The sequence below is a fragment of the Triturus cristatus genome, chromosome 4_1 (genome assembly GCF_964204655.1).
Source record: "Triturus cristatus chromosome 4_1, aTriCri1.1, whole genome shotgun sequence".
NCBI classification, from domain to species: Eukaryota; Metazoa; Chordata; class Amphibia; order Caudata; family Salamandridae; genus Triturus; species Triturus cristatus.
The window spans coordinates 328,552,180-328,575,924 of record NC_140585.1 but is presented as its reverse complement, the minus strand read 5'-3'; the positions used below and the strand labels follow the sequence as shown (position 1 = coordinate 328,575,924).

At 47.1% G+C, this 23,745-nt stretch overlaps 1 protein-coding gene across 4 annotated transcripts in view; it reads left to right on the top strand.

Annotated features, from left to right (window-relative positions):
• The first annotated feature begins 11,151 nt into the window (after positions 1-11,151).
• IQSEC3 (IQ motif and Sec7 domain ArfGEF 3) overlaps positions 11,152-23,745 on the top strand; it is a 977,131-nt gene continuing 964,537 nt past the window's right edge. For 2 of the 4 annotated variants that reach the window (XM_085652293.1, XM_085652292.1), the window contains exon 1: positions 11,152-11,986. In XM_085652293.1, the coding sequence (XP_085508419.1) occupies positions 11,307-11,986 (680 nt within the window). In that variant the 5' untranslated portion in view covers positions 11,152-11,306. The remainder of the gene's footprint in view (positions 11,987-23,745) is intronic. The other 2 variants (XM_085652296.1, XM_085652295.1) reach the window with 1 other exon arrangement.

Genomic DNA, 23,745 nt, shown 5'->3' with positions numbered 1-23,745 from the left:
TACCCCAAGAGGTAAAATACTCTATCTGTGGTATTATCCCCATGGGCAAGCAGATTGTCAGCATTCTGTGTTTTTCATAAGTGCTGGTATTTGGGAATACTGCTCCTAGCTACGTTATTTTCTGAGCTATCCAGAATGACATTTGATCACGTTTTGCGAGCATTTTACCCATTCCCGCATGTAATGTTTGTGGTGTAATCTTAGTTGTTGTGTTTTGAATGTTAGATGTATTCGTTGTTACCATTGCTGGCTGAACTGTAAGTGTCCTCATGATGAATTGCGTCATGTTTCTGTAAAGTTTTATTAATTCTTTGTGAAGTATGAGTAAATCTGCTCATGGCATTGTCTCAATGTCAGGAAGTGGTGTGTAGGCAGCTAATATTGGCCATGTTGCTCCTTCTCTTCTGATCTGGCCGAGTCTTACTCTTCCTCTTGTATGGGGTAGGGCGCCTTTAAACCAGTATAAGTGTCCCTGGTACGTGAGTGGAACCACAATGTCCTCATACGGACAATATTGCGCTGGTGGTTTATCTTCTGTGTAAAAATGAAAAGTTTTTGTTCTTGCATTTGCTGCTGGGAATGTAACCCATGAATAAAATACCTCTGTTCTGTATGATTCATGTGCCTCAATCACAAAAGCTGCACTGCCACCCCTAGGTGTTAAACCATGCGCAAGCAGCTTCAGGGTGACTGCATTTCTAACATTTTCTGCAATCTGAATTGCATCTGCATTTTTTTCTTCGTCTGGGAGGTGCAAATTTTGCACGACTCTATCCGCATTGTCTGCATCTTCAGTCATTGTTTTTAGTAAAGAACAATTTTTTCAAGGTAACTAAGATAAGGTGTTTTGCACAGTTTTTAGGAACACTGTGTCCTTCAAGCTTGATTAACCAACAGCCAATAGATAGGATATTTCGCCTACTCAGCTGTGGCGGAGTTTTGCCCCCCAACTCCAGGCATCTCTGGTGTTTTGTGAACAGGGATTTCTGAGAATAGCACGACTGAACTACTCAGATTCTACTGTTAAATAAGTACTCAACCAACGTTGGCTGCGCCATGTTGTGTAGTTCCTATAAAAAGTATACAGGATCTACGCGTTTAGACAACATACACTGTAGAATTGGTGTCAGACTGACTCTGAACATCCCCACCGGGTATGTTGGCCTTTTATACCAACTAGCTCACAGTGCCACTAGCATCTCCTCTTACCAAGGAGAGAATAGTTCCTGGCAACCATCGAACATGAAAGCCCTGATCCCTCAGGACTGTGGAAACAATATACTACCTTTCGCTCAGTCACTCATGCTTACTTAGTCTGTCTCAGAGAGATACACAGAATAAACAGGCTGGGCATTTTCAATAAGCAATTATTGAAAAGTTATTATTCTGGTGTTGAATAAATTAGCTGCAATAACTGTTTGACAGTATAAGATATAAATGATTAGCAGTATTATAAATGTAAATGGATGGTATAGTTCTACCGTCTTACAATAATCATGAATACATTCGAGTATATAAAACACATGATAAAAGATGTGTACTCCTACGATGTCTCTCTTACTAGATGTTCCTAAATGTACCTAGCCTGTGTGTAGGTGTTAAGCAAAGAATCTCTCTAGGATTTAGTCAACCCCATTACCTGAAATGAGAGACTGTGGGAGCCCGTCCTGGTCTTTAGTTGGACACCCCGCAAGGGATGTTTTAGACCACTGCGAGCTGGAGTGTCTGCATGCAGGAGCCTCAGCGTCTCTGGTCAGTGTGTCGGGCAGGAAGTCTCGGTCTACTCTAGCTATCTTAGCAAGATGTGATGTATATATACCCATAGGTCTTGCCAGGGGTCCTACCCTGCTGTATTACTGTGTCGGCCTAAGGATGATGTTGGGTATGAACTTTATGCATAGATAATATACAGTAGATGGTAGTCCTGCTGTGCTTCCAAGAATCCTCATGCATAATGTATGAGACTTCAAACTAGGGAAAACCAGTGTTCTGAATGCAGTGTCATATCTAGGTAAAATGTCAGTCCTTGCAAACCGTGACAAGTGTAATGTAGGGAAGAATATAGGTGAAGGGTGATGAAATTACTGAGGCCTATATTATGGTACCTGCTTGGAATATAACAAGATAAATTGGTGACGCACGTGCCCATAGGGGAAATCGAGTGGAAGGGTCTGGAAGAGGAAGAGTATTTGGGGGAGGAAGGTCATCTTCAAGGCCGCAATGCAACTCAACAAAGAAAACGGAAAATGCCGCCAACGATCCAGGTCAGCCCACACTCGCTTCACTAATTACCAATAGTTAAGGATTTTCGTTTTGTCCGGTGTCAAGGCAGGCTGCATTCCTAGATAAAGGATGGAGTCCTTTGCCCAATGTAGCATGTAAGCCTGTTTTAAGAGGCCAATGCGACAGGCTGGACCGAAAGGTTACGGGCTTGTGACTTGTGTAAGTTCACGCGGAACCCCGACGCATCCCCAAACTACCTCAGCTCCTCCAGGAAATGGGGTAGAGTCTCTTGGGGATCATCTAGCATCACCAAGACATCATCGGCATATAAACTGATCAGGTGCTCCTCCCCACCAAAGAGGACTCCCTTGATTCTGGGGTGGTCCCTCACTCTTTGTGCAAATGGCTCCATAGAGAGCTCAAAGAGGAGAAATGACAAGGGGCAACCTTGCCGCATGCCCCGATGTTTCGGGAAGCGCTCAGGGTTCAGCCCAATTACCCGCACTGAAATATCCGGGTTCCATAGTTGCTCAGGACCCTGGAGCGGAATCGCTCCCCCATGCTAAAGTGGGTCAACATCGCCTCTAGATAGGGCCAGTGGACACATTTGCATGCTTTCTCGGCATTGACCGAAAGCAGCATAGTTTTGCTCTCAATGCGGTTGGCTTTGTCTATGATGTGGAGGATTTGCTTTTTATTATTGTCACACTGTCTATGTGCAATAAAACCTGCCTGATCAGGGCCTAATAGGCCCTGCATGAAGGGGTTGAAACAGGCTGCCAAAATACCTGTAAACAATTCTGCATCCACGTTCAGTAGCAAAATGGAGCGATAGTTTGCACAGAGTAGGACGTTTTTTCCAGGCTTGGGAATGACTAGGATGGTACCCTCTTGAATCCAGGGGGAGAGATGGAGTTGAAGAGCCTCATGAGTACAGATGCTAGTTCAGGGCAAAAGGTTTTATAAAAGCCTGTTGAGAAGCCATTGGGGCTGGGGACTTAGAAGGTTTCTGTCTGGATATGACAGCTATGACCTCATCTATGCGAATCAGACTGTGGAGAGAGTCTGCCTGTGCTTCAGTCAGCCGGGTTGTGGTCATGGTGCGGAGATAGCGAGTCGGATTCTCAGGGGGAAGGGACTGCCCTGAATACAAGGTTTTGTCAAATTCTCTGAACTGGGATGATATCAGGGCATTCCCCTCAACTTGAGCCCCTTCTGTGGATAGCAGGGAGTCAACCTGTGCGGACTGTATCTGGGCTCTGAGATTGTTAGCCAGGAGCTTCCTACATTTATTTCCACCCATGTAGAAAGAGTGCTTTTGTGGCAAGAGGGAATACTCAGCCCTATTTAGGTCCATCCACGCCAACTGTTTCCTGGCCACTTCTAGTTTACGTCAAATCCTCGAAGCACCTCTGCAGTGGTGGATGTGTCCTGGTTTGCGCAACTGCCTCTGAAGTTCTGTCCTCTTGGTCTTCCGCAACTTGTTCTCTGCAGTTGAGAGCGCTATAAACTCACCCCTGATAACTACCTTGAGGCATCCCAGAGTATGGACATGTTGGGGTTATTGTTAAGGTAGTCAGTAAAGGCCCTCTTGATCTGTCCAACCACCTCCAGTCTCTGAAGCAGTGTCTCCCTAAGTCTCCGTGGCCGGGTGGGGTCCGCCAGCAAGGGGGTGCACAGCTCGAGAAGGAGCAACAAATGGTCGGAGAGAGATTTTGGTTCAATCTCCACTGACTTAAGCAGCTGCTGGAGCACCCTGGAAACAAGAAAATAATACACGCGGGCATAGCATTTGTGTGCATGTTAGTAAAAAGTGTAATCGCTAGAATGAGGATGGTGTACACTCCACAAGTCTAACAGACCCTTCTCCCCGCAGCCAGGCTATGATGTCGTCTGTGAATGCCCCTGCACCTCCCTCTCTATGGGCAAGTGATCCAAATCAGTTTTGAATACCAAATTAAAGTTGCCCTCTATCAAGACTAATCGGTCCTGTGAGGTGAGGATATCTACTATGGCAATCTGTTAGAAGTGTTCCTGCCCCTCGTTAGGGGCGTGAAGGGAGCCCAAGGTGAGTGTCTGGGCACCCAGCTGTACTCTATAAACCAGTAGACACCCCTTGAGCTCCAACAGTTTGTTTCCAACCATCCCCTGGAAGTTTCGCAAAACAAGAATGGCCACATCTGCCACTTTTTGGCCTTTTGAGGGAAAGAATTGGTGAGGGAATGCCCTGGATTTTAGCCTATGCCAGTCCCCTGCAAGCAGATGGTTCTCCAGGAGATATCTGCCCCAGTACGCTCCAAGTACGAGAGGATGGCCCATGTTCAGGGAGATCAGCTTCAAGGGGTCGTCTGAGAGTGAATGTGTGTCTACGCTAAAGTCCCCAACCCAGGCCTGACGTACCTAGTACTGTAAGCTAGTGTGGGAGGACCACCCAAAGTGTGGAAGCATCCTCATGTATAGCGTTGGAGTCGAGTACTCTGGTACCCCCACAGCAAATCCCAACAAGAAACAGAACTAGAGCAAAAAATGGAAGAAGGACCATAAAAAGAGTCTTTGGAAGGGGCAAAGCATCCAACGATTGCAGCGCCACCAAGGCGAGGGTCTACCCCTCTTGGCCATAGCCAGCATCTAAAATGCTCATGAGCAATGGTGGAGGAGCTGCTTCAGCCCCTCAGGTGGCATTGTGTGACACTGAGTCCCCTGCAAGGCTCTCCAGTACCGCCTTCCTTTCTTGGGCAATTGTGGCTGGTTCGAGCCTTGAGAGCCTCGTGCTCGGAAGTTTCTTCTCCATCGGGACCACCGTCCAGCCCCAGGGCCCGGCGCCATCACACCGAAGGAGGGCCCCCCAGGAAACTCGATCTGTAGCAAGTCACAGGCTCCCCTGATGGAGCAGATTTGATGGCGTTTCCCTTCCCAGGTAAAGATTAAGTGAAAGGGGTGGCCCCAGGACTATGTGACGTTCTGATCACGGAGAAAGGTTGTCACTGCAGGAGTGACTGCCACTTTTCTGAACTGCTTTGTTGGGTTAGCCTGCTTCCCTTTTGCCTGGGAGTGAGAATGGCTGGACCTGCATCGCTACATCCCAGAACCTAAGTATCTCCGAGGGCTTGTTGGCTTGCCTCCTATTTTCTGAAGTCTCAGGGAAATCAAAGACTTCTCTCTTCAACCTATAAACAGCACCTGTATTCTGTCTAATGTAAGTCCTGCTCTGCCAAGTGGTGCCAATAAAGTCCTAGGCCCTTGGAATTGAGTGTAAAGTGCTGCATCTTTAAAATCCCATGCATCGATAATGTTGTGCCAATCAGAACTGGCACATTTCCCTCGACGCTGACGCATTGCAGCTGCAACACGTAACACAGACTCCGCTTCGCAGACTGTGCAACACATCGTCTCCAGTTTCTGACGCATCTCCGACTTTGTGCTGTTCTGCGCTGACACATTGCATTGTGCTGCTCGCATCGACTACAGCCCATGGTTTGACGATGACGATGCCGCATCACCCTGTTGTTCTTTGCATCTTGATTCTTGACAAATCCTTGACAGTGCGCAGCTCGAAACCGACAGATCGCCTTCATCTGCAAGATTGATGACGACATTGCCTCCTTTGCTCCCCTCATTGCAATCAACGTCGATGCATCCAAGGTACTGTTCAGCGGGCAAAGGCTGATCCCTATATCTGATTCGTGCTCCATCGCAGTTGGCCTGAACTTTTGGATTTGACCTATTCAAGCTGACCAAATTGCCCCGGTTGGCGCTATTTGTTTCTAATCACTACAGAAAAGTTTATTCTTTATAAATTTATATCTTGTCTTCTACTTTTTGGATTTTTGTCATTTTGGTCTTGTTTTATTCATTAAAAAAAATATTTTTTTCTAACCTGGTGTTGAGTCTTTTGTGTTATTTTCACTGTGTTACTGTTTGAAGTGTTGCACAAATACTTTACACATTGCCTCTTAAGTTAAGCATGACTGCTGTGTGCCAAGCTACCAAAGGGTGAGCACAGGTTAATTTAAAGCGTGTTACTGACTTACCTTGACGAGGATTGTGGTTCCTGTGGCTTTGCTGTTCTTCCAAGACATTGTACAGAGGGGACCACAGTTGCATGGCCTTTAAGAGATATCGTGTAGCAGGATCAGAGATTGTGATCAAATTTTTCCAGCACAAATGTGAAAATATACTATTTATTATAAATGGAACACCTACTGATAACATTTATTTCAGAAACCAAAACTATTTAAACAATTAATGAGCTCAACTGCTGTAGCTTGGATCCTGTAATGAGACAAAGAGTGAGAGAACACACAGTAGCCAAAAAGACATTTTAAATGTTAGCATGAATCATTTAATCTGAGGCCTACATTAACTTTGGCTAACAGAACATAAAAACCACACAATGTGTGTTTTCAGATGGATGCTGATTATTATATGTGTTAAGGTAAACGAAAAATAGTGACAGAGCATCACCAGTATTTGAGAGTTTAAGGTGCAGGTGGTAACTGTTGGTCCAAAGTGCAGTTAACTGAGTATTCCAGACTGCCACTGCTTATCTCTATACCTTAACAATCCCTATGTGCTTTTGTTAGCTGTGGGTTTAAGTTGTTGGTAGCTGAGGGTTTAAGTGCACAGGTTAGCCGTGGATCTATTGTGCCGCTAGCTGAGGGTTTAAGGTGCAGATGATAGCTGTGTTTCTAAGGTGCTGGTAGCTTTGGGTTTAAGGTGCAGATGTTAGCTGTGGGTCTAAGGTCCTGGTTGTTGAGGGTATAAAGTGCAGGTGCTGGATGTGGTTCTAAGGTGCTGGTAGCAGAAGGTTTAAGGTGCAGATGTTAACTTTGGGTATAAGGTGCTGGTATCTGAGGGTATTAAGGTGTAGCTGTTAGCTGTGCGTCTAAGGTGCGGGTAGCTGAGGATTTAAGGTGCAGCTGCTAGCTGTGGGTCTAAGGTGCTGGTAGCTAAGGGTTTAAGGTGCAGGTGTTAGCTGTGGGTCTAAGGTGCTGGTAGTTGAGGAGTTAAGGTGCAGCTGCTAGATGTGGGTCTATGGTGCTGGTAGCTGAGGGTTTACGGTGCAGATGTTAGTTGTAGGTCTAAGGTGCTGTTTAATGAAGGTTTAAGGTTCAGGTGTTAGCTGTGGGTCTAAGGTGCTGGTAAATGAAGGTTTAAGGTGCAGGTGTTAGCTGTGGGTCTAAGGTGCTGGTAGTTGAGAATTTAAGGTGCAGCTGCTAGCTGTGGGTCTAAGGTGTTTGACATTTAATGTTTAAGATGCAGATGCTAGCTGTGGGTCTAAGGTACTGGTAGTTGAGGATTTAAGTTTCAGATGTTAGCTGTGTATCCATGGTGCAGGTTCTTGAGGGTTTAAGATGCAAGTCCTATCTGTGGGTCTAAAATACCAGCAGCTTGGGGTTTAAGGTGTAGATGTTAGCTATGGGTCTAAGGGTCTTGTACCTGAGCATTTAAGATGTAGGTGTTAGCTCTTAGTCTAAGGTGCTGGTAGCTGAGAGTTTAAGGTGCAGATTCTAGCACTGGGACTAAGGTGCTGGAAGCTGGTGGTTTAAGGTGCAAATGTTAGCCATGAGTCTAAGGTACTGGTAGTTGGGGATATAAGGTGCAGATGTTAGTTGTAGGTCTAAGGTCCTGGTTGTTGAGGGTATAAAGTGCAGGTGCTGGATGTGGTTCTAAGGTGCTGGTAGCAGAAGGTTTAAGGTGCAGATGTTAACTTTGGGTATAAGGTGCTGGTATCTGAGGGTATTAAGGTGTAGCTGTTAGCTGTGCGTCTAAGGTGCTGGTAGCTAAGGGTTTAAGGTGCAGGTGTTAGCTGTGGGTCTAAGGTGCTGGTAGTTGAGGAGTTAAGGTGCAGCTGCTAGATGTGGGTCTATGGTGCTGGTAGCTGAGGGTTTACGGTGCAGATGTTAGTTGTAGGTCTAAGGGGCTGTTTAATAAAGGTTTAAGGTTCAGGTGTTAGCTGTGGGTCTAAGGTGCTGGTAAATGAAGGTTTAAGGTGCAGGTGTTAGCTGTGGGTCTAAGGTGCTGGTAGTTGAGGATTTAAGGTGCAGCTGCTAGCTGTGGGTCTAAGGTGTTTGACATTTAATGTTTAAGATGCAGATGCTAGCTGTGGGTCTAAGGTACTGGTAGTTGAGGATTTAAGTTTCAGATGTTAGCTGTGTGTCCATGGTGCTGGTTCTTGAGGGTTTAAGATGCAAGTCCTATCTGTGGGTCTAAAATACCAGCAGCTTGGGGTTTAAGGTGCAGATGTTAGCTATGGGTCTAAGGGTCTTGTAGCTGAGGATTTAAGATGTAGGTGTTAGCTCTTAGTCTAAGGTGCTGGTAGCTGAGAGTTTAAGGTGCAGATTCTAGCACTGGGACTAAGGTGCTGGAAGCTGGTGGTTTAAGGTGCAAATGTTAGCCATGAGTCTAAGGTACTGGTAGTTGGGGATTTAAGGTGCAGATGTTAGCTTTGTGTCTAATGTGCTGCTAGTTGAGGGTTTTAAGGTCCGGGTTCTATCTGTGGGTCTAAAATGCTGCTACCTGAGGGTTTAAGGAGCGGATCTTAGATGTGGTTCTAAGGTGCTGTTAGTTGGGGATTTAATGTGCAGATGTTAGTTGTAGGTCTTAGGTGCTTGTAGTTGGGGAATTAAGGTGCAGATGTTAGTTGTAGGTCTTAGGTGCTTGTAGATGAGGGTTTAAGGTGCAGATGTTAGTTGTAGGTCTAAGGTCCTGGTTGTTGAGGGTATAAAGTGCAGGTGCTGGATGTGGTTCTAAGGTGCTGGTAGCAGAAGGTTTAAGGTGCAGATGTTAACTTTGGGTATAAGGTGCTGGTATCTGAGGGTATTAAGGTGTATCTGTTAGCTGTGCGTCTAAGGTGCGGGTAGCTGAGGGTTTAAGGTGCAGCTGCTAGCTGTGGGTCTAAGGTGCTGGTAGCTAAGGGTTTAAGGTGCAGGTGTTAGCTGTGGGTCTAAGGTGCTGGTAGTTGAGGAGTTAAGGTGCAGCTGCTAGATGTGGGTCTATGGTGCTGGTAGCTGAGGGTTTACGGTGCAGATGTTAGTTGTAGGTCTAAGGTGCTGTTTAATGAAGGTTTAAGGTTCAGGTGTTAGCTGTGGGTCTAAGGTGCTGGTAAATGAAGGTTTAAGGTGCAGGTGTTAGCTGTGGGTCTAAGGTGCTGGTAGTTGAGGATTTAAGGTGCAGCTGCTAGCTGTGGGTCTAAGGTGTTTGACATTTAATGTTTAAGATGCAGATGCTAGCTGTGGGTCTAAGGTACTGGTAGTTGAGGATTTAAGTTTCAGATGTTAGCTGTGTGTCCATGGTGCTGGTTCTTGAGGGTTTAAGATGCAAGTCCTATCTGTGGGTCTAAAATACCAGCAGCTTGGGGTTTAAGGTGCAGATGTTAGCTATGGGTCTAAGGGTCTTGTAGCTGAGGATTTAAGATGTAGGTTTTAGCTCTTAGTCTAAGGTGCTGGTAGCTGAGAGTTTAAGGTGCAGATTCTAGCACTGGGACTAAGGTGCTGGAAGCTGGTGGTTTAAGGTGCAAATGTTAGCCATGAGTCTAAGGTACTGGTAGTTGGGGATTTAAGGTGCAGATGTTAGCTTTGGGTCTAATGTGCTGCTAGTTGAGGGTTTTAAGGTCCGGGTTCTATCTGTGGGTCTAAAATGCTGCTACCTGAGGGTTTAAGGAGCGGATCTTAGATGTGGTTCTAAGGTGCTGTTAGTTGAGGATTTAATGTGCAGATGTTAGTTGTAGGTCTTAGGTGCTTGTAGATGAGGGTTTAAGGTGCAGATGTTAGTTGTAGGTCTAAAGTGCTGGCAGATGAGGGTTTAAGGTGCAGATGTTAGTTGTAGGTCTAAGGTGCTGGCAGATGAGGGTTTAAGGTGCAGATGTTAGTTGTAGGTCTAAGGTGCTGGTAGATGAGGGTTTCAGGTGCAGATGTTAGTTGTAGGTCTAAGGTGCTGGTAGATGAGGGTTTAAGGTGCAGATGTTAGTTGTAGGTCTAAGGTGCTGGCAGATGAGGGTTTAAGGTGCAGATGTTAGTTGTAGGTCTAAGGTGCTGGCAGATGAGGGTTTAAGGTGCAGATGTTAGTTGTAGGTCTAAGGGGCTGGTAGATGAGGGTTGAAGGTGCAGATGTTAGCTGTGGTTCGAAAGTGCTGGTAGTTGAGGATGTAATGTGCAAATGTTAGCTGTGTGTCTAAGGTGCTTGTAGTTGAGGGTTTAAGGTGCAGGTGTTAGCTGTGGGTCTACGGTGCATGTAGCTGAGGGTTTCAGAAATGACACTGATCTCCCTCTCCAAACCCTCTCCCTGTGCCCTGATTGTTGAAGAGTGCAAAGAGCAAGATGCTGGTGGGATTGGTAACTGAGGGTTGAGGAGTGCCCCTGATCTTCTCTGCACTCCTATATCCCTGTGCACTGGCGGTAGTTAGAGTCTCAGGTGCTGGCCGTATTGGTAGCTAATGGCATCAGCGTCCTTCTACCCCCCCCCCCCCCGACTCTCCCCCCCCCCCCTCCCCGTGTGCTGCGCAGTAGCAGAGTGCACTGGGTGTGCTAGTGTTACTGGTCGCTGAGGTCTGAGGACCCTCTGCAGCTCCTCAGCCTATGCTTTGATGGTAGCAGAGTGCACCGGAGGTGCTGGTAGTACCAGTAGCTGAGGCAGAGCGTCCCTGCGCCCTTGCATCCCCGCTCACTGTGGCTGATGGTACCAGGGTGCACAGGAGGGGCTGGTAGGAATGATGGATGAGGCATGCCCCTGCACACTCTGCACCTCCTCTGCCTATGCTTTGGTGGTAGCAGAGTGCACTGGAGATGCTGGCAGTACCACTAGTGGAGTGTTGAATCCTTCCCTCTGCATCCCCCCTCCCTGTGGCTGATGGCACCAGAGTGCTCTGAAGGTGCTATTGACATTGGCATCTGAGGTGTGCGGGGTGCTGCTGCTGCGTTCCTCTGCACCCCCTCTCCAAGTAGCCGAGGGTTGTAGGTGATGTGTAGAGAGGCTCCTCCTCTCCTCGTCCCCCACCCCCTTGCGGTGACGTCGGGCTGCGCTCGCGCGGCTCTGTGCCCCGCATCCCTCATTCCGAGCCCGGACAGGCTGAATTCCGGCCGGGGATGGAGAGCCTGTTGGAGAACCCGGTGCGGGCCGTGCTCTACCTGAAGGAGCTAACGGCCATCGTGCAGAACCAGCAGAGCCTCATCCACACGCAGCGGCAGCGCATCGACGAGCTCGAGCGGCGGCTGGACGACCTGAGCGACGAGAACCGCAGCCTGCGCGACCAGCGGCACCCGGCTCTGCTGCCGCCTCCACCGCCGGCCGCCGAGCACGAGCAGCTGCAGAAGCAACTCCAGCACCAGCAGCAGATCCAGGGGCAGCTGCAGCACCACCAGCAGCAGCTCCTGGTGCAGCTGCAGCACCACCAGCAGTTCCCGGTGCAACTTCAGCACCACCAACAGCTCCCGGCTGTGCAGCTTCAGCACCACCAACAGCTCCCGGCGGCGCAGCTTCAGCACCACCAACAGCTCCAGGCGGCGCAGCTTCAGCACCACCAACAGCTCCCGGCGGCGCTCCCTGAGCCGCACCAGCACCCGCCGCCCGCTGTCCAGCCGGAGCAGGAGCCGCAGAAGGGGCTTCCGCAGCAGCAGCCCCCTTCCCAGCAGCAAGCGGGCCCCAGCAGCCGGGCTGCCCAGCCGGAGAAGGAGGAGAAAGAGCGTCAACCCCAGGGTTGCTGCACTGCCTTGGTCCAGCACAAGCCGGGCACCATCAGCAAAGCTATCCTAGGAAGGAAGCCCGAGTAAGTCTTACTGCACATTCTCCACCTATCACGGAAAGCGGGCTGTGCGCAGCATGCGGTCACAGAAGCGCTATGTAAATGGCAGGCATCGAAGCGCTATAAAATGCTACAATACAACATAACACACGACTCTGTACCCAATGTGCGCATCCGTGCAGCGAACCGAAGAGTCCCCTCGGAAACAAGGCTAGTAGTTTTATTAGGGTCCTGCATCCATCTTTACCGGAGATCCAAGATTTCCAGTCGATCCCGGGTGCACCAAGCTTCCAATCTACTCGGGCTATTCTAAGATCTCTATCCTACCAAGGGGTTTCATGTCTCCTGCTTGTTCCAACATCTCATCTCATTGGGTCCTAGCTTTACTAAGGTCCCACTCCATCCGACATACACCAAGGCTTCAAGGTTATTCTGTTCTATTACTATGCCCATCCCAGGTATATTAAGTTCTTGTTTCACAGTTTCACGAGGGCTTCGTGGTATTTAAGTTATATTACGCTCAATCAAGACCAGGAAGAATAATTTCTGAATACAAGGTCTCATTTCAGATCTGCTAAGGTCTCCATGCTACGTGTTGCAAGGCCTCGTTCTATCTCAGGTATACCGAGGTCTCAATCTGCCCTGGTGGTAATGAGGTCGCCGTGCATCACAACCATACCCTTGCCTCACTCCATCCCAATGTCTCATTCCATTCCAATTATAACCAGTCTCCCTCCGTCCCAATTATACCCAGTCTCAATCCGTCCCAATAATACACAGTCTCACTCAATTTCACTTATAATCGGGTCTCTCCCCATCTCCCCTGTGCCCATGTCTCTCTCCGTCTCATCGGTACCTCGATCCGAATTACTCACAAGTCCAGCGCAGTTCTCAAACCATCCGAATGGTACTCCGGTCACTGCAGCCCCGTTACACTCAAGTGTCACTCCGCACCAGTGATCATATATCCACCCCAGCCCAGGTATAACCGAGCTTTAATCCATCAAAACTACACCCAAATCTTACTCATCCCAGTTATGCCCAGGACTCACTCTGTCCAAGTTACATTTAGGACTCACTCCTATCCTTTATGTTCACTTGTGACTCCTCCCCGGTTATTCTTTGGTCTCACCCCACTCCATTTACACTCAGGAATCACTTCATCCCAGTTATTTAAAGTGCCACTCCATCCTAGTAATATTCAGGCCTCACTCCATCCTAGTAATATTCAGGTCTCACTCCATCCTAGTTATACTCAGGCCTCACTCCATCCTAATACTATTCAGGCCTCACTCCATTCTAGTAATATTCAGGCCTCACTCCATCCAAGTTATACTCAGGCCTCACTCCATCCTAGTACTATTCAGGCCTCTCTCCATTCTAGTAATATTCAGGCCTCACTCCATCCTAGTAATAATCAGGTCTCACTCCATCCTAATTATACTCAGGCCTCACTCCATCCTAGTTATACCTAGGTCTCACTCCGCCCTAGTTATATTCAGTTCTCACTCCAACCCAATTATACTCAGGTCTCACTCAATCCTAGTTATGCTTAGGTCTCACTCCATCCTGGTTATACTCAGGTCTCACTCCATCCCAGTTATACTCAGGTCTCACTCCAACCTAGTTATACTCATGTTTCCCTCCACCCTAGTTATTTACTCGGGTCTCACTGCACCCTAGTTATATCCAGCGATGGGCAGTGGGGCCGGTCGTGTTTTTGGGGGGGGGGGAGGGGGGGATTTCAAAAGATGTCAAGAGAATGTGTATTATTTATTTAATTATCCCTTGTGGTCGTATGTCGAACCCCCTCCCCCCACCTGACCTCACTCCTCTTACCTGCAGGCCGCTACTGCACTCTAGTTATACTCAGTTCTCACTCCACCCAAATTAAACTCAGGCCTCACTTCAAGTTAGTTATACTCATGTCCACTTAATCCCGGTTATGCCCAGGTCTAACTCCATCTCAGTTATACTCAGGTCTCACTCCATCCCAGTTACACTCAGGTCTCATTCCACCCTAGTTATACTCAGTTCTCACCCTAACCCCGTTATACTCAAGTATCACTCCATCCCACAGGCCTCATTACACCCTAGTTATACTCAGTTCTCACTTTAACCCAGTTATACTCAAATATCACTCCACCCCAATGCCTTAATCCATCCTAATTATACTCAGGTCCTAGTTATACTCACTCCATCCTTGTAATACTCAGATCTCACCCGATCCTGTTTTATTAATATCTCACTCCAAATTACTTATACTCAGTTCTCATTCCATTGCAATTATACCCAGTTGTCATTCCCTCACAGGTGTATCTAAGTCTCCCTCCATTACAACCATACTAAGATCTCACTCAATCTCAATTAATACTCGAGGCTCAAGCCATCACAGGTTTTATAGTCAAGTCTGACTCAGTCCTAACCCTGGGCGTAGTTCGCGAAGCAGCGCTACGCGTAGTTACGCAAAGTGCACTTCGCACTACGCGAGCTACGCGTAGCACTTCGCGAACTGCGTAGACGTTGAGGACCGCGAGCAAGCAAAAAATGACCGCTGCACTACGCTACGCTATGCGTGTTTGCACTGTGCTACGTGCAATTCGCGTAGTGCGAAGTAGCGCAAACTACGCGAGCCAAGCGTAGTGCTTTGCCCAGGGTTACTCAGTCCCAGTTATATTCAGATCTCACTCCGTCTCAGTTATATTCAGACCTCACTCTCACTCCGTCTCAGTTATATTTCGATCTCACTCCATCCCAGTTATATACAGACCCCACTCTGTTCAAGATATATTCAGATCTCACTCTCTCATTCCGTCCCAGTTATGATCAGACCTCTCTCTGTCCCAATTATATTCACATCTCACTCCGTTACAGATATATTTATATTTCCTTCTCTTACTGTCTAAGTTATATTCAGATCTCACGCCGTCCCACTTATATACGGATCTCACTCTCTCACTCTGTTACATTTATATCCAGATCTCATTCTCTCATTCCGTCCCAGTTATATTCAGATCTCACTCCGTCCCAGTTCTATTCAGGCCTCACTCCGTCCCAGTTATATACGGATCTCATTCCCTCACTCCGTTCCAGTTATACTAAGACTTCACTCTGTCCCAGTTATATAGGGATCTCATCCTCTCACTCCGTCCCAGTTATATTCAGATCTCACTCTGCCCAAGTTATATATGGATCTCATTCCCTCACTCCGTCCCAGTTATATACGGATCTCATTCCCTCACTCCGTCCCAGTTAAATTCAGGCCTCACTCCGTCCCAGTTATATTCAGGCCTCACTCCGTCCCAGTTACTTGTCGCAGTGATACTCAGATCTGACTCCGTGTCCCACGTATTCTCAGGTCTGACATAAACCCAGTTATAGTCAGTCACACTGAAGATTTGTGCGTAGGCCTCACTCTATCTCACTCTTCCTCAGATCTGACTTCGTCCATGCAATGCTCCGGTCTCACTATGTCCCAGGTATTCTCAGGAATGACACAACCCCGGTTATAATAAGGCCTCACTCCACCTCACTTATTCTCAGATTTGTCACAGCTTGCATTATACTCACTCACTCACTCAGTCCCACAAATTGTTAGGTTTGATGCAACCCCAGTTATGCTCAGGTCTCACTCCATTCTAGTTATGCTCAGGTCTCACTCCATCCCACTTATACTCATATCTGACTCCGTCCATGCTATACTCGGGTCTCACCCTAGCCCCTGTATTCTGAGGAGTGACACAACCCCAATGATAGTCAAGTCTCCCTCCACCCCATTTGCTCTCAGGTCTCACTCTATTCCAGTTATGATCAGGCATCACTCCATCCCACTCCGTCCATGTTATAATCAAGTCTCACTCCACCCCAATTGTTCTCAGGTCTCACTCCATCCCATCTGTTCTCGAGTCTCACTCTATTCCAGTTATGCTCAGGTATGACTCCATCCTACTCAGGTCCCACTGTGCCCCCGGTATTCTCAGGAATGGCACAAACCAGTTACAGTCAGGTCTCCTCCCATTCCCCCCATTTGTTCTAAAGTCTCACTCCACCCCATTTTTTCTGATGTCTCACTCTATTCCAGTTATGCTCATGTACCACTCCATCCCACTCTGCGTTATACTGGGGTCTCACTCTGTCCCAGGTATTCTCAGGGATGACACAACCCCAGTTTCAGTCAGGTCTCACTCCACCCCCATTTGTTCTCAGGTCTCACTCTATTCCAGTTATACTCAGGTCTCTGAAGTGAAACAGCCCCAGGGACAGTCATGTCTCACTCTATGCCATCTGTTTTCAGGTCTCATGCCGTTGCAGTCATACGCTGATCACAAGATGTCTCAGGGGTACTTAGGTCTCACTCTCTCCTACTCTTTTCGTGTTATACTCCGTGTGACCCTGTCCCATGTATTCTCGGGAGTGATACAGCCCCAGTTATAGTCAGGTCTCACTCCACCCCGTTTGTTCTCAGGTCTCCCTCCACCCCGTTTGTTCTCAGGTCTCACTCCACCCCGTTTGTTCTCAGGTCTCACTCTACCCCAATTGTTCTCAGGTCTCACTCCACCCCGTTTGTTCTCAGGTCTCACTCCATTGCAGTTATGCTAAGGTCTCCATCCATCCCACTCTATTCATGTTGTACTGGGGTCTCACTCTGCCCCGGGGTTTCTCAGGAATGATACAAACCCAGTTACAGCCAGGTCTCACTCCATCCCGTTTGTTCTCAGGTCTCACTCTACCCCATTTGTTCTCAGGTCTCACTCCACCCCATTTGTTCTCTGGTTTCACTCCATCCCGTTTGTTCTCAGGTCTCACTCTACCCCATTTGTTCTCAGGTCTCACTCCACCCCGTTTGTTCTCAGGTCTCACGCCATTGCAGTTATACTCAGGTCTCACTCCATCCCACTCTATTCGTGTTATACTGGGGTCTCACTCTGCCCCGGGGTTACTCAGGAATGATACAACCCCGGTTACAGCCAGGTCTCCCTCCATCCCGCCTGTTCTCAGGTCTCACTCCACCCCATTTTTTCTCAGGCCTCACTCTACCCCATTTGTTCTCAGGTTTCACTCCACTCCGTTTGTTCTCAGGTCTCACTCCACCCCGTTTGTTCTCAGGTCTCACTCTACCCCATCTGTTCTCAGGTCTCACTCCGTTGCAGTCATACGCTGATCACAAGATGTCTCAGGGGTACTTAGGTCTCACTCTCTCCTACTCTTTTCCTGTTATACTCCGGCGTGACCCTGTCTCAGGTATTCTCAGGAGTGATACAGCCCCAGTTATAGTCAGGTCTCACACCATACCGTTTCTTCTCAGGTCTCACTCTACCCCATTTGTTCTCAGGTCTCACTCCTCCCCGTTTCTTCTCAGGTCTCACGCCATTGCAGTTATACTCAGGTCTCACTCCATCCCACTCTATTCGTGGAATACTGGGGTCTCACTCTGCCCCGGGTTTTCTCAGGAATGACACAACCCCAGTTACAGCCAGGTCTCACTCCATCCCGTCTGTTCTCAGGTCTCACTCCGTTGCAGTCAAAGGCTGATCACCAGATGTCTCACGGGTACTTAGGTCTCACTCTCTCCTACTCTTTTTATGTTATACTCCGGCGTGACCCTGTCCCAGGTATTCTCGGGAGTGATACAGCCCCAGTTATAGTCAGGTCTCACTCCACCCCGTTTGTTCTCAGGTCTCTCTCCACCCCGTTTGTTCTCAGGTCTCACTCTACCCCATTTGTTCTCAGGTCTCACTCCACTCCGTTTGTTCTCGGGTCTCACGCCATTGCAGTTATACTCAGGTCTCACTCCATCTCACTCTATTCGTGTTATACTGGGGTCTCACTCTGCCCCGGGTTTTCTCAGGAATTACACAACCCCAGTTACAGCCAGGTCTCACTCCATCCGGTCTGTTCTCAGGTCTCACTCAGTTGCAGTCATACGCTGATCACAAGATGTCTCGGGTGTATTTAGGTCTCACTCTCTCCGACTCTACTAGTCTGCCTGTCGATTTTAGATAATCCTGGACCTCACTACTGGATACTGTACTGTGTACAGCACCGAGTTGTGTATGAGTGAAAACACTGCTCGTGCTACACACGACAGGGTCCGGTTCACGCCACCACACCAGGGCGTGCGTCGTCACCAACAGCACGAGCGCGTTTATAGACTACAGATCGTCTCGTCCAAACAAACGTGCCGTGGACCGTGTGTGTGTTTTTTATCACCGCTAAGCATAATTTATTTTTCATAATCTCCCCCCCCCCGGGTAAGGCATCTTTCTGGCCAATGCTGATTGGGGGGATTGGGGGAGGGGGCGCTCTTGCTGTCGGTATTATCCTGCACACTTCTTCCCTACAATTCCAGCCCGCAGAAGCTGCCTGGAAGCCTAGCTTTCGAGTACATTCCTGTCCAGTTCTCAATGATACGTTGGCCTCACACCCGACCTTCGCCGAGCCGCTGCACCTCTCAGCTTGGCGCTTTATAGAACCCCTAAATAGATGGAATTGTTGTAACAGTTACTATGCGTCCGTCACGGATGTGAAAGAAACGGAGACTTGTGTAGCACAACACTGCAAACCGAATCACCTCTGGGCACCTGCAAGTTGAGCATATGAAGCGCCTCCAGGCAGTTCCAAGCGCTACGATATTGACAGATGAGAGAATCCAGGCTCAGAATGATAAGGTGCTCTGCACAGGATGACATATTTTTTTCGGGTAAAGTGGGGCAGCCGGGACTAGATTCCAGGCCAGCATTGATGTTAATGTAGTCACCAGAACACATCTACTGCCCTGTATCCCTGGAAGAAGCCCCGGGGCAGACTCAGGGAAGCACCAGTAGAGGGGAAACCCGTAGTACAGCCAGAGACCACAGTAGATCGCTGCATGGAGAGCAGGTGGTGCATAGGCCTTTAAAGCTAGGCACTCACAAACAATATTCTGTATAAACATATATTTTCCACTCGAAACATTCAACACATTCCTCATTCTGCAACTGACAGGTCACTCCGTACACGCGTCTTAAGTTTACATTGTTTTTTCTGTTTTCCAGTTCAAACAAGTTCCTTATTCGCAGTGCCGTAAGCTGGTGTGATAGCTCAGTGAGTTGAACACACCTGCGCTTATGTGCATAACCAGCAGGTACCAGGTTCGAATACTCGCAAGGCTTACACAACCTTTAACTTTTTGAAACAAACAAGCTTGGTTTAGGCAGAAGTAACATATTATCTTACAGCTCTTCTGTTTCCGGTATGCACCGTATAAATGCCCAGTGTTACAAATAGCGCACGGAAGCACTCACTTCAGGGTTGGCACTTTATCCAAAGGTAGCCATTATTTCATGCTGATGGCCTCCATAAGAGCTTGCCCTATGTGCTGTGGTGTATCGAGGCATCCGCGACCCCTCAGCCTTGTCAATTGTTTTAGCCATGCACACAAAAATATTCTTTTATAACTGGGGCCACGGGCAACTCCGGCGCGGCCCTGCCGTGTGTTATTTGGACTGTCGTATTTCACGCTCTACTGCACGAACCTTCGTGCCTCATTCCAAGGCGGCAGCCTCCACGTCATGCTGCGAGATGCATAAAATATTAATACAACTGGCAATCGCTTTCGTTATTCCCTTGTCTTGTCGCGAGCTTCGTGCCGGCCATATAGGCGGCCTGTCCCGCCGGGCGTACAGAGGGAAGGGAGAGGGCGGCGGCCTCGCAGGAATATCAACCACGTTCATTCCCACGTTGGTCTCCGCAGTGGATTCATTTTACCTTCGCCTCCAGAGGACGGGGACACCTCACACGGTGTTTACTGAAAGTAGGAAATAAACGGCGATTCCCCAACGCGTTTCGACAGTAAACCTTTTTTAGGGCAATCCCACGCAAATCAAGCGCCTAGTTACAGTCTTTTTATATGTATTTGAATCCCACAATGCAAATCGGTCATTACTTGACCCAGCTTTGCAAAACTGACCGCTAATGAAGCAGTGTCCCTGCAACGTAAACTGCTTGCGGAGCACAATTGCGTCGTAACGCTGTTACGTCAAAGCGCGGTTGATTCAGGCTTCCCTTGCGTGCGTTGTGGGAACCTATTCCTGTATTGCTGTATTACCAGTTACAACAGTGTTGTTGTTTTTTAACAAAAATGTGTTCCAGTTTATTTATCGTGCAATGACCTCATACAAAGCGCGAGCAAGATTCCTGGGAGGACGGCTGCCAGCAGCGTCCCCGTTCCAGGCGCTGCTTGGCCAAGAAGATTAAATGTCGTAATGTGGTTCTGGCGCCTGAATCTGTGTAGGAGCGTTATGGTTTAAAGGGAAAGAAAAATGAAACCGTAAATGTATGGAATGTAAATACTTATCTTAATATACCCGTGCACGGCAATATTTAATTTAAAAAATCCTTACCAGCAGAAATATATATATATTTAATCTGATGCTTTCTCGTCCTCTCTTCCCCGCGTTAAAAACTAATTTTCAGCCTTGTAAGGCAATGAGTGCAATTTAGAGCTGGCTCTGGCGTCCATCCCGCTCTTGTTACCTCTCCCTCACTTTCCTAACTGTGTTGCCTCCTCCGCTTTTACCCCTTGACCCCCCTTACAGAACATCTTTGATCATGGTCATTATCAAAATGTTTTGCTAAAGGAAACTTTGGGTTGATGGTTTTGATTTTTGTAATGTAGTCACCCGCACCTAGCTACGAAGCGAACCTTTGGACCCGATAGCAAAGAGGCCTGATTACCAGTGGTAAAGGTGATGGATTTCTGATGTCTGAATTTCATGGACTCTTCATTAATTGTAAAACGTAAACGTATGGAGCATGGGTGAAATATACTGCAGTGACTGACCACACACATAGAATGTCACAAATTTAAGAGACATCACATGGCCTTGATTTTTTCCCCTTATTGCTAGGAATTGCGAAGCAAACATCTTTCCTACTAGGCAGTGTACGCGTCCAGAAACCACTGTTTCAGCCCCAAAAGGCCCTCTACACCTCATACAGCCTAAAGCCTGGTGATCAGGTCTATACCCATCATTAAAGGCCCTCTACACCTCATACAGCCTAAAGCCTGGTGCTCAGGTCTATACCCATCATTAAAGGCCCTCTACACCTCATACAGCCTAAAGCCTGGTGCTCAGGTCTATACCCATCATTAAAGGCCCTCTACACCTCATACAGCCTAAAGCCTGGTGATCAGGTCTATACCCATCATTAAAGGCCCTCTACCTGAGTTACGGTGAGGGCTTATAAAGTTAGAGAAAGACTTTAACGTCCCGTATAGCCTGAGAAGGGCTATAGGGGAAGGACTATTTGAACCCACTCAGGACCGATCTCTCTAAATTAAACAGGGATGGACAAATAGCCAAACATTGAAATGCTATACAAGATGCTCTCTATCAGCCATTATTGGCCCTCTGACACCCCACTGCCTTCAATAGACCACCTAACGTTCCACTGGTCCAGTGTCTCTTTAGCATCTTACTGTATTAGCCATAACTGACCCTCCTTTTGGGATGAATAAAACTATGTGACCGAGAATTTGTTGAAAGGGCGAGCGTGACACAAAACAGGAACCACCCATACCTAAAGTAATCCATCTAAACAACCCCTTTCTATATCAACTCAGTAACACTGTGTTCAGCCCCTTCTTGAATGGCCGAGGGGTTGGTGCTAAGGTGGAGAGAGGGACACAACATTTAGGATATGGAAGTCGTTTTGTGACTGGATTTGCAGTGGCAATGTTTCCACTCTGGTCAGACTGCTTCGTTACAACCAATGGTTGCTCGCCATTTTCTGGAGGACTGCGTTCTTACCCATAATCGAGGATGAACTGCAGACATAATATCTAGTTTGCATATTTCAAACATCTAGTGTGCAACATATTAAACACACCAATGCATTTTGCCTTCGGAAAGCTGGAAGAGAAATGAATTTATAATTAAAGCAATTGTTCTTAGTCCCTTCTACACTGAGCCCTCTCCTTCTGTGGCAGTTATTAATGTTATCAGTTATTCACTCCTGGTAACCCCCTGAAATGTTCTAACGTAAAGCTGCTAGCCGATTCTTTAGGGTGAATATACTGGGCACAGAATAGTGTTTTCAGATAAAAACTAAATTAAATCAATCAAGTCTGCCTTCTACTGGCTCGTATTTAGGGTTTCATATACAGCCTCCACCTTTATTTAATGAATGCAGTATTTTGAGAAGTTCTGACCTCTGTATCAGTTCATTCAACTATGGTGTGTGCTGTATAGATGATTAATACTCTTATAATACATGAGACTCTGCAAACCCTGTAGTAAAACCTGTCTCTGATTTCCTTAAAATTGGTGACTTGTGACACACCCAGTCACCTATTATGCAGAAACGACGTCAGAACTCAACGGCAGTAACTCATAATAGTTGAGTTCTGACCTCACAAAGCCTGCTGCCAGAGTCAGCAGAGGAGGGAAAAGGCAGGTCTGGTCACGGATCATACTTAAAGCAGCTGTTTAAAGAAAGAAAATGAAACATGGCGTTTCCTTCTTCTGCTCTGTTTTTTTAACAGTACAGTGACAAGCAGAAAGGAGATATTTATGGCAACATGTTTAATTTTTAACCTTGTTAGGTAATCATAGAAAAGTTAGAATCTTTCTGCATGTTTCTACACACTCCGAGCTATAGTGCCCTTTTAAATTTAAAAAAAAAACACTAATTTGTATTAAACTGATTTTAATATCGTTTTGCTACAAATATGTAAAAGCATTTTTGAATTGTTTAATTTTGAGCTAGTGATTATATTTTTATCCTCCATGTTTGCAACTATGCTCTCTCCTTCATATGAAAGATCTACGCACCAAGGATTAAAGTGTTTTTTGGAAAAGATGACGGTATAACCATGTATTATGGGGGAAAAAGTGTCCTTTGCCATGTATGATATGGTATTGCACGTCACCTCGGAGTTCAATAACCTTATAAGGAAACTTCTCAGTGGCTTGCAATATCCTTATAATGTTTAGCAGGGGATACTTTCTACTATATATAATATGATGTATTAATTATAACACCATATTATGTATTTTACATTGTGTTATATTGAGCCATTACTTTTTTCTTATGGCCCATCTCATCTTGCATCAGAAATAATATACTATTGGGCTCAGGTCCTCTCCCACAGTCAGACTGTGGTTTCCTGGAGCTGAGCCAGGCAGCATAGTCAGTCCTATGCAGCCGAGCTCAGTGCCATAGGACACAGCATTCATCCACTGTGGGGCAGGTGGCTCGAGGCACCCACCAGTGCTGGTGCAGGAAGGTAATAGGAACCCCTTATCTTATGGGGACATGTGCAGACCGTGACAGAGTGACCAGTGTTTCTCTGCACTCTTTACATATTCCCAGGAGGTGCAGAGTAGATAATACAATTCAGTTTATTTATGTTTTTGTCAATTTATGTCGATGTAACATGATCTCTATTCAAAGCACTGCATATGCTGCCGTTGATGAGAGGGGCTATCATTCTATGAACCATCAGTATTTCATAGGGCACATCTTGTAAACGACCTAAAGTTGTATTTTTCATGCTGAGGTTTAAGAGTTTTAAATTTGCTCCATGTCATAGCAGATCTGATAGACTGAATAAAGACTGAAAGAAGAGACCTGATCCGATGTATGCCTACATTTCCCCTTAGCACATTATGCAGATGAAGGGTTGTTTATTTATTTACTCTATGAGTTATGGGTTTTCTAAGGGCATTTAATGCACCCTGGGTTCCTAGGCTACTGCTTCTGTTTATCTGTTAAGTGTAAAGAAAAACAATGCTTATATT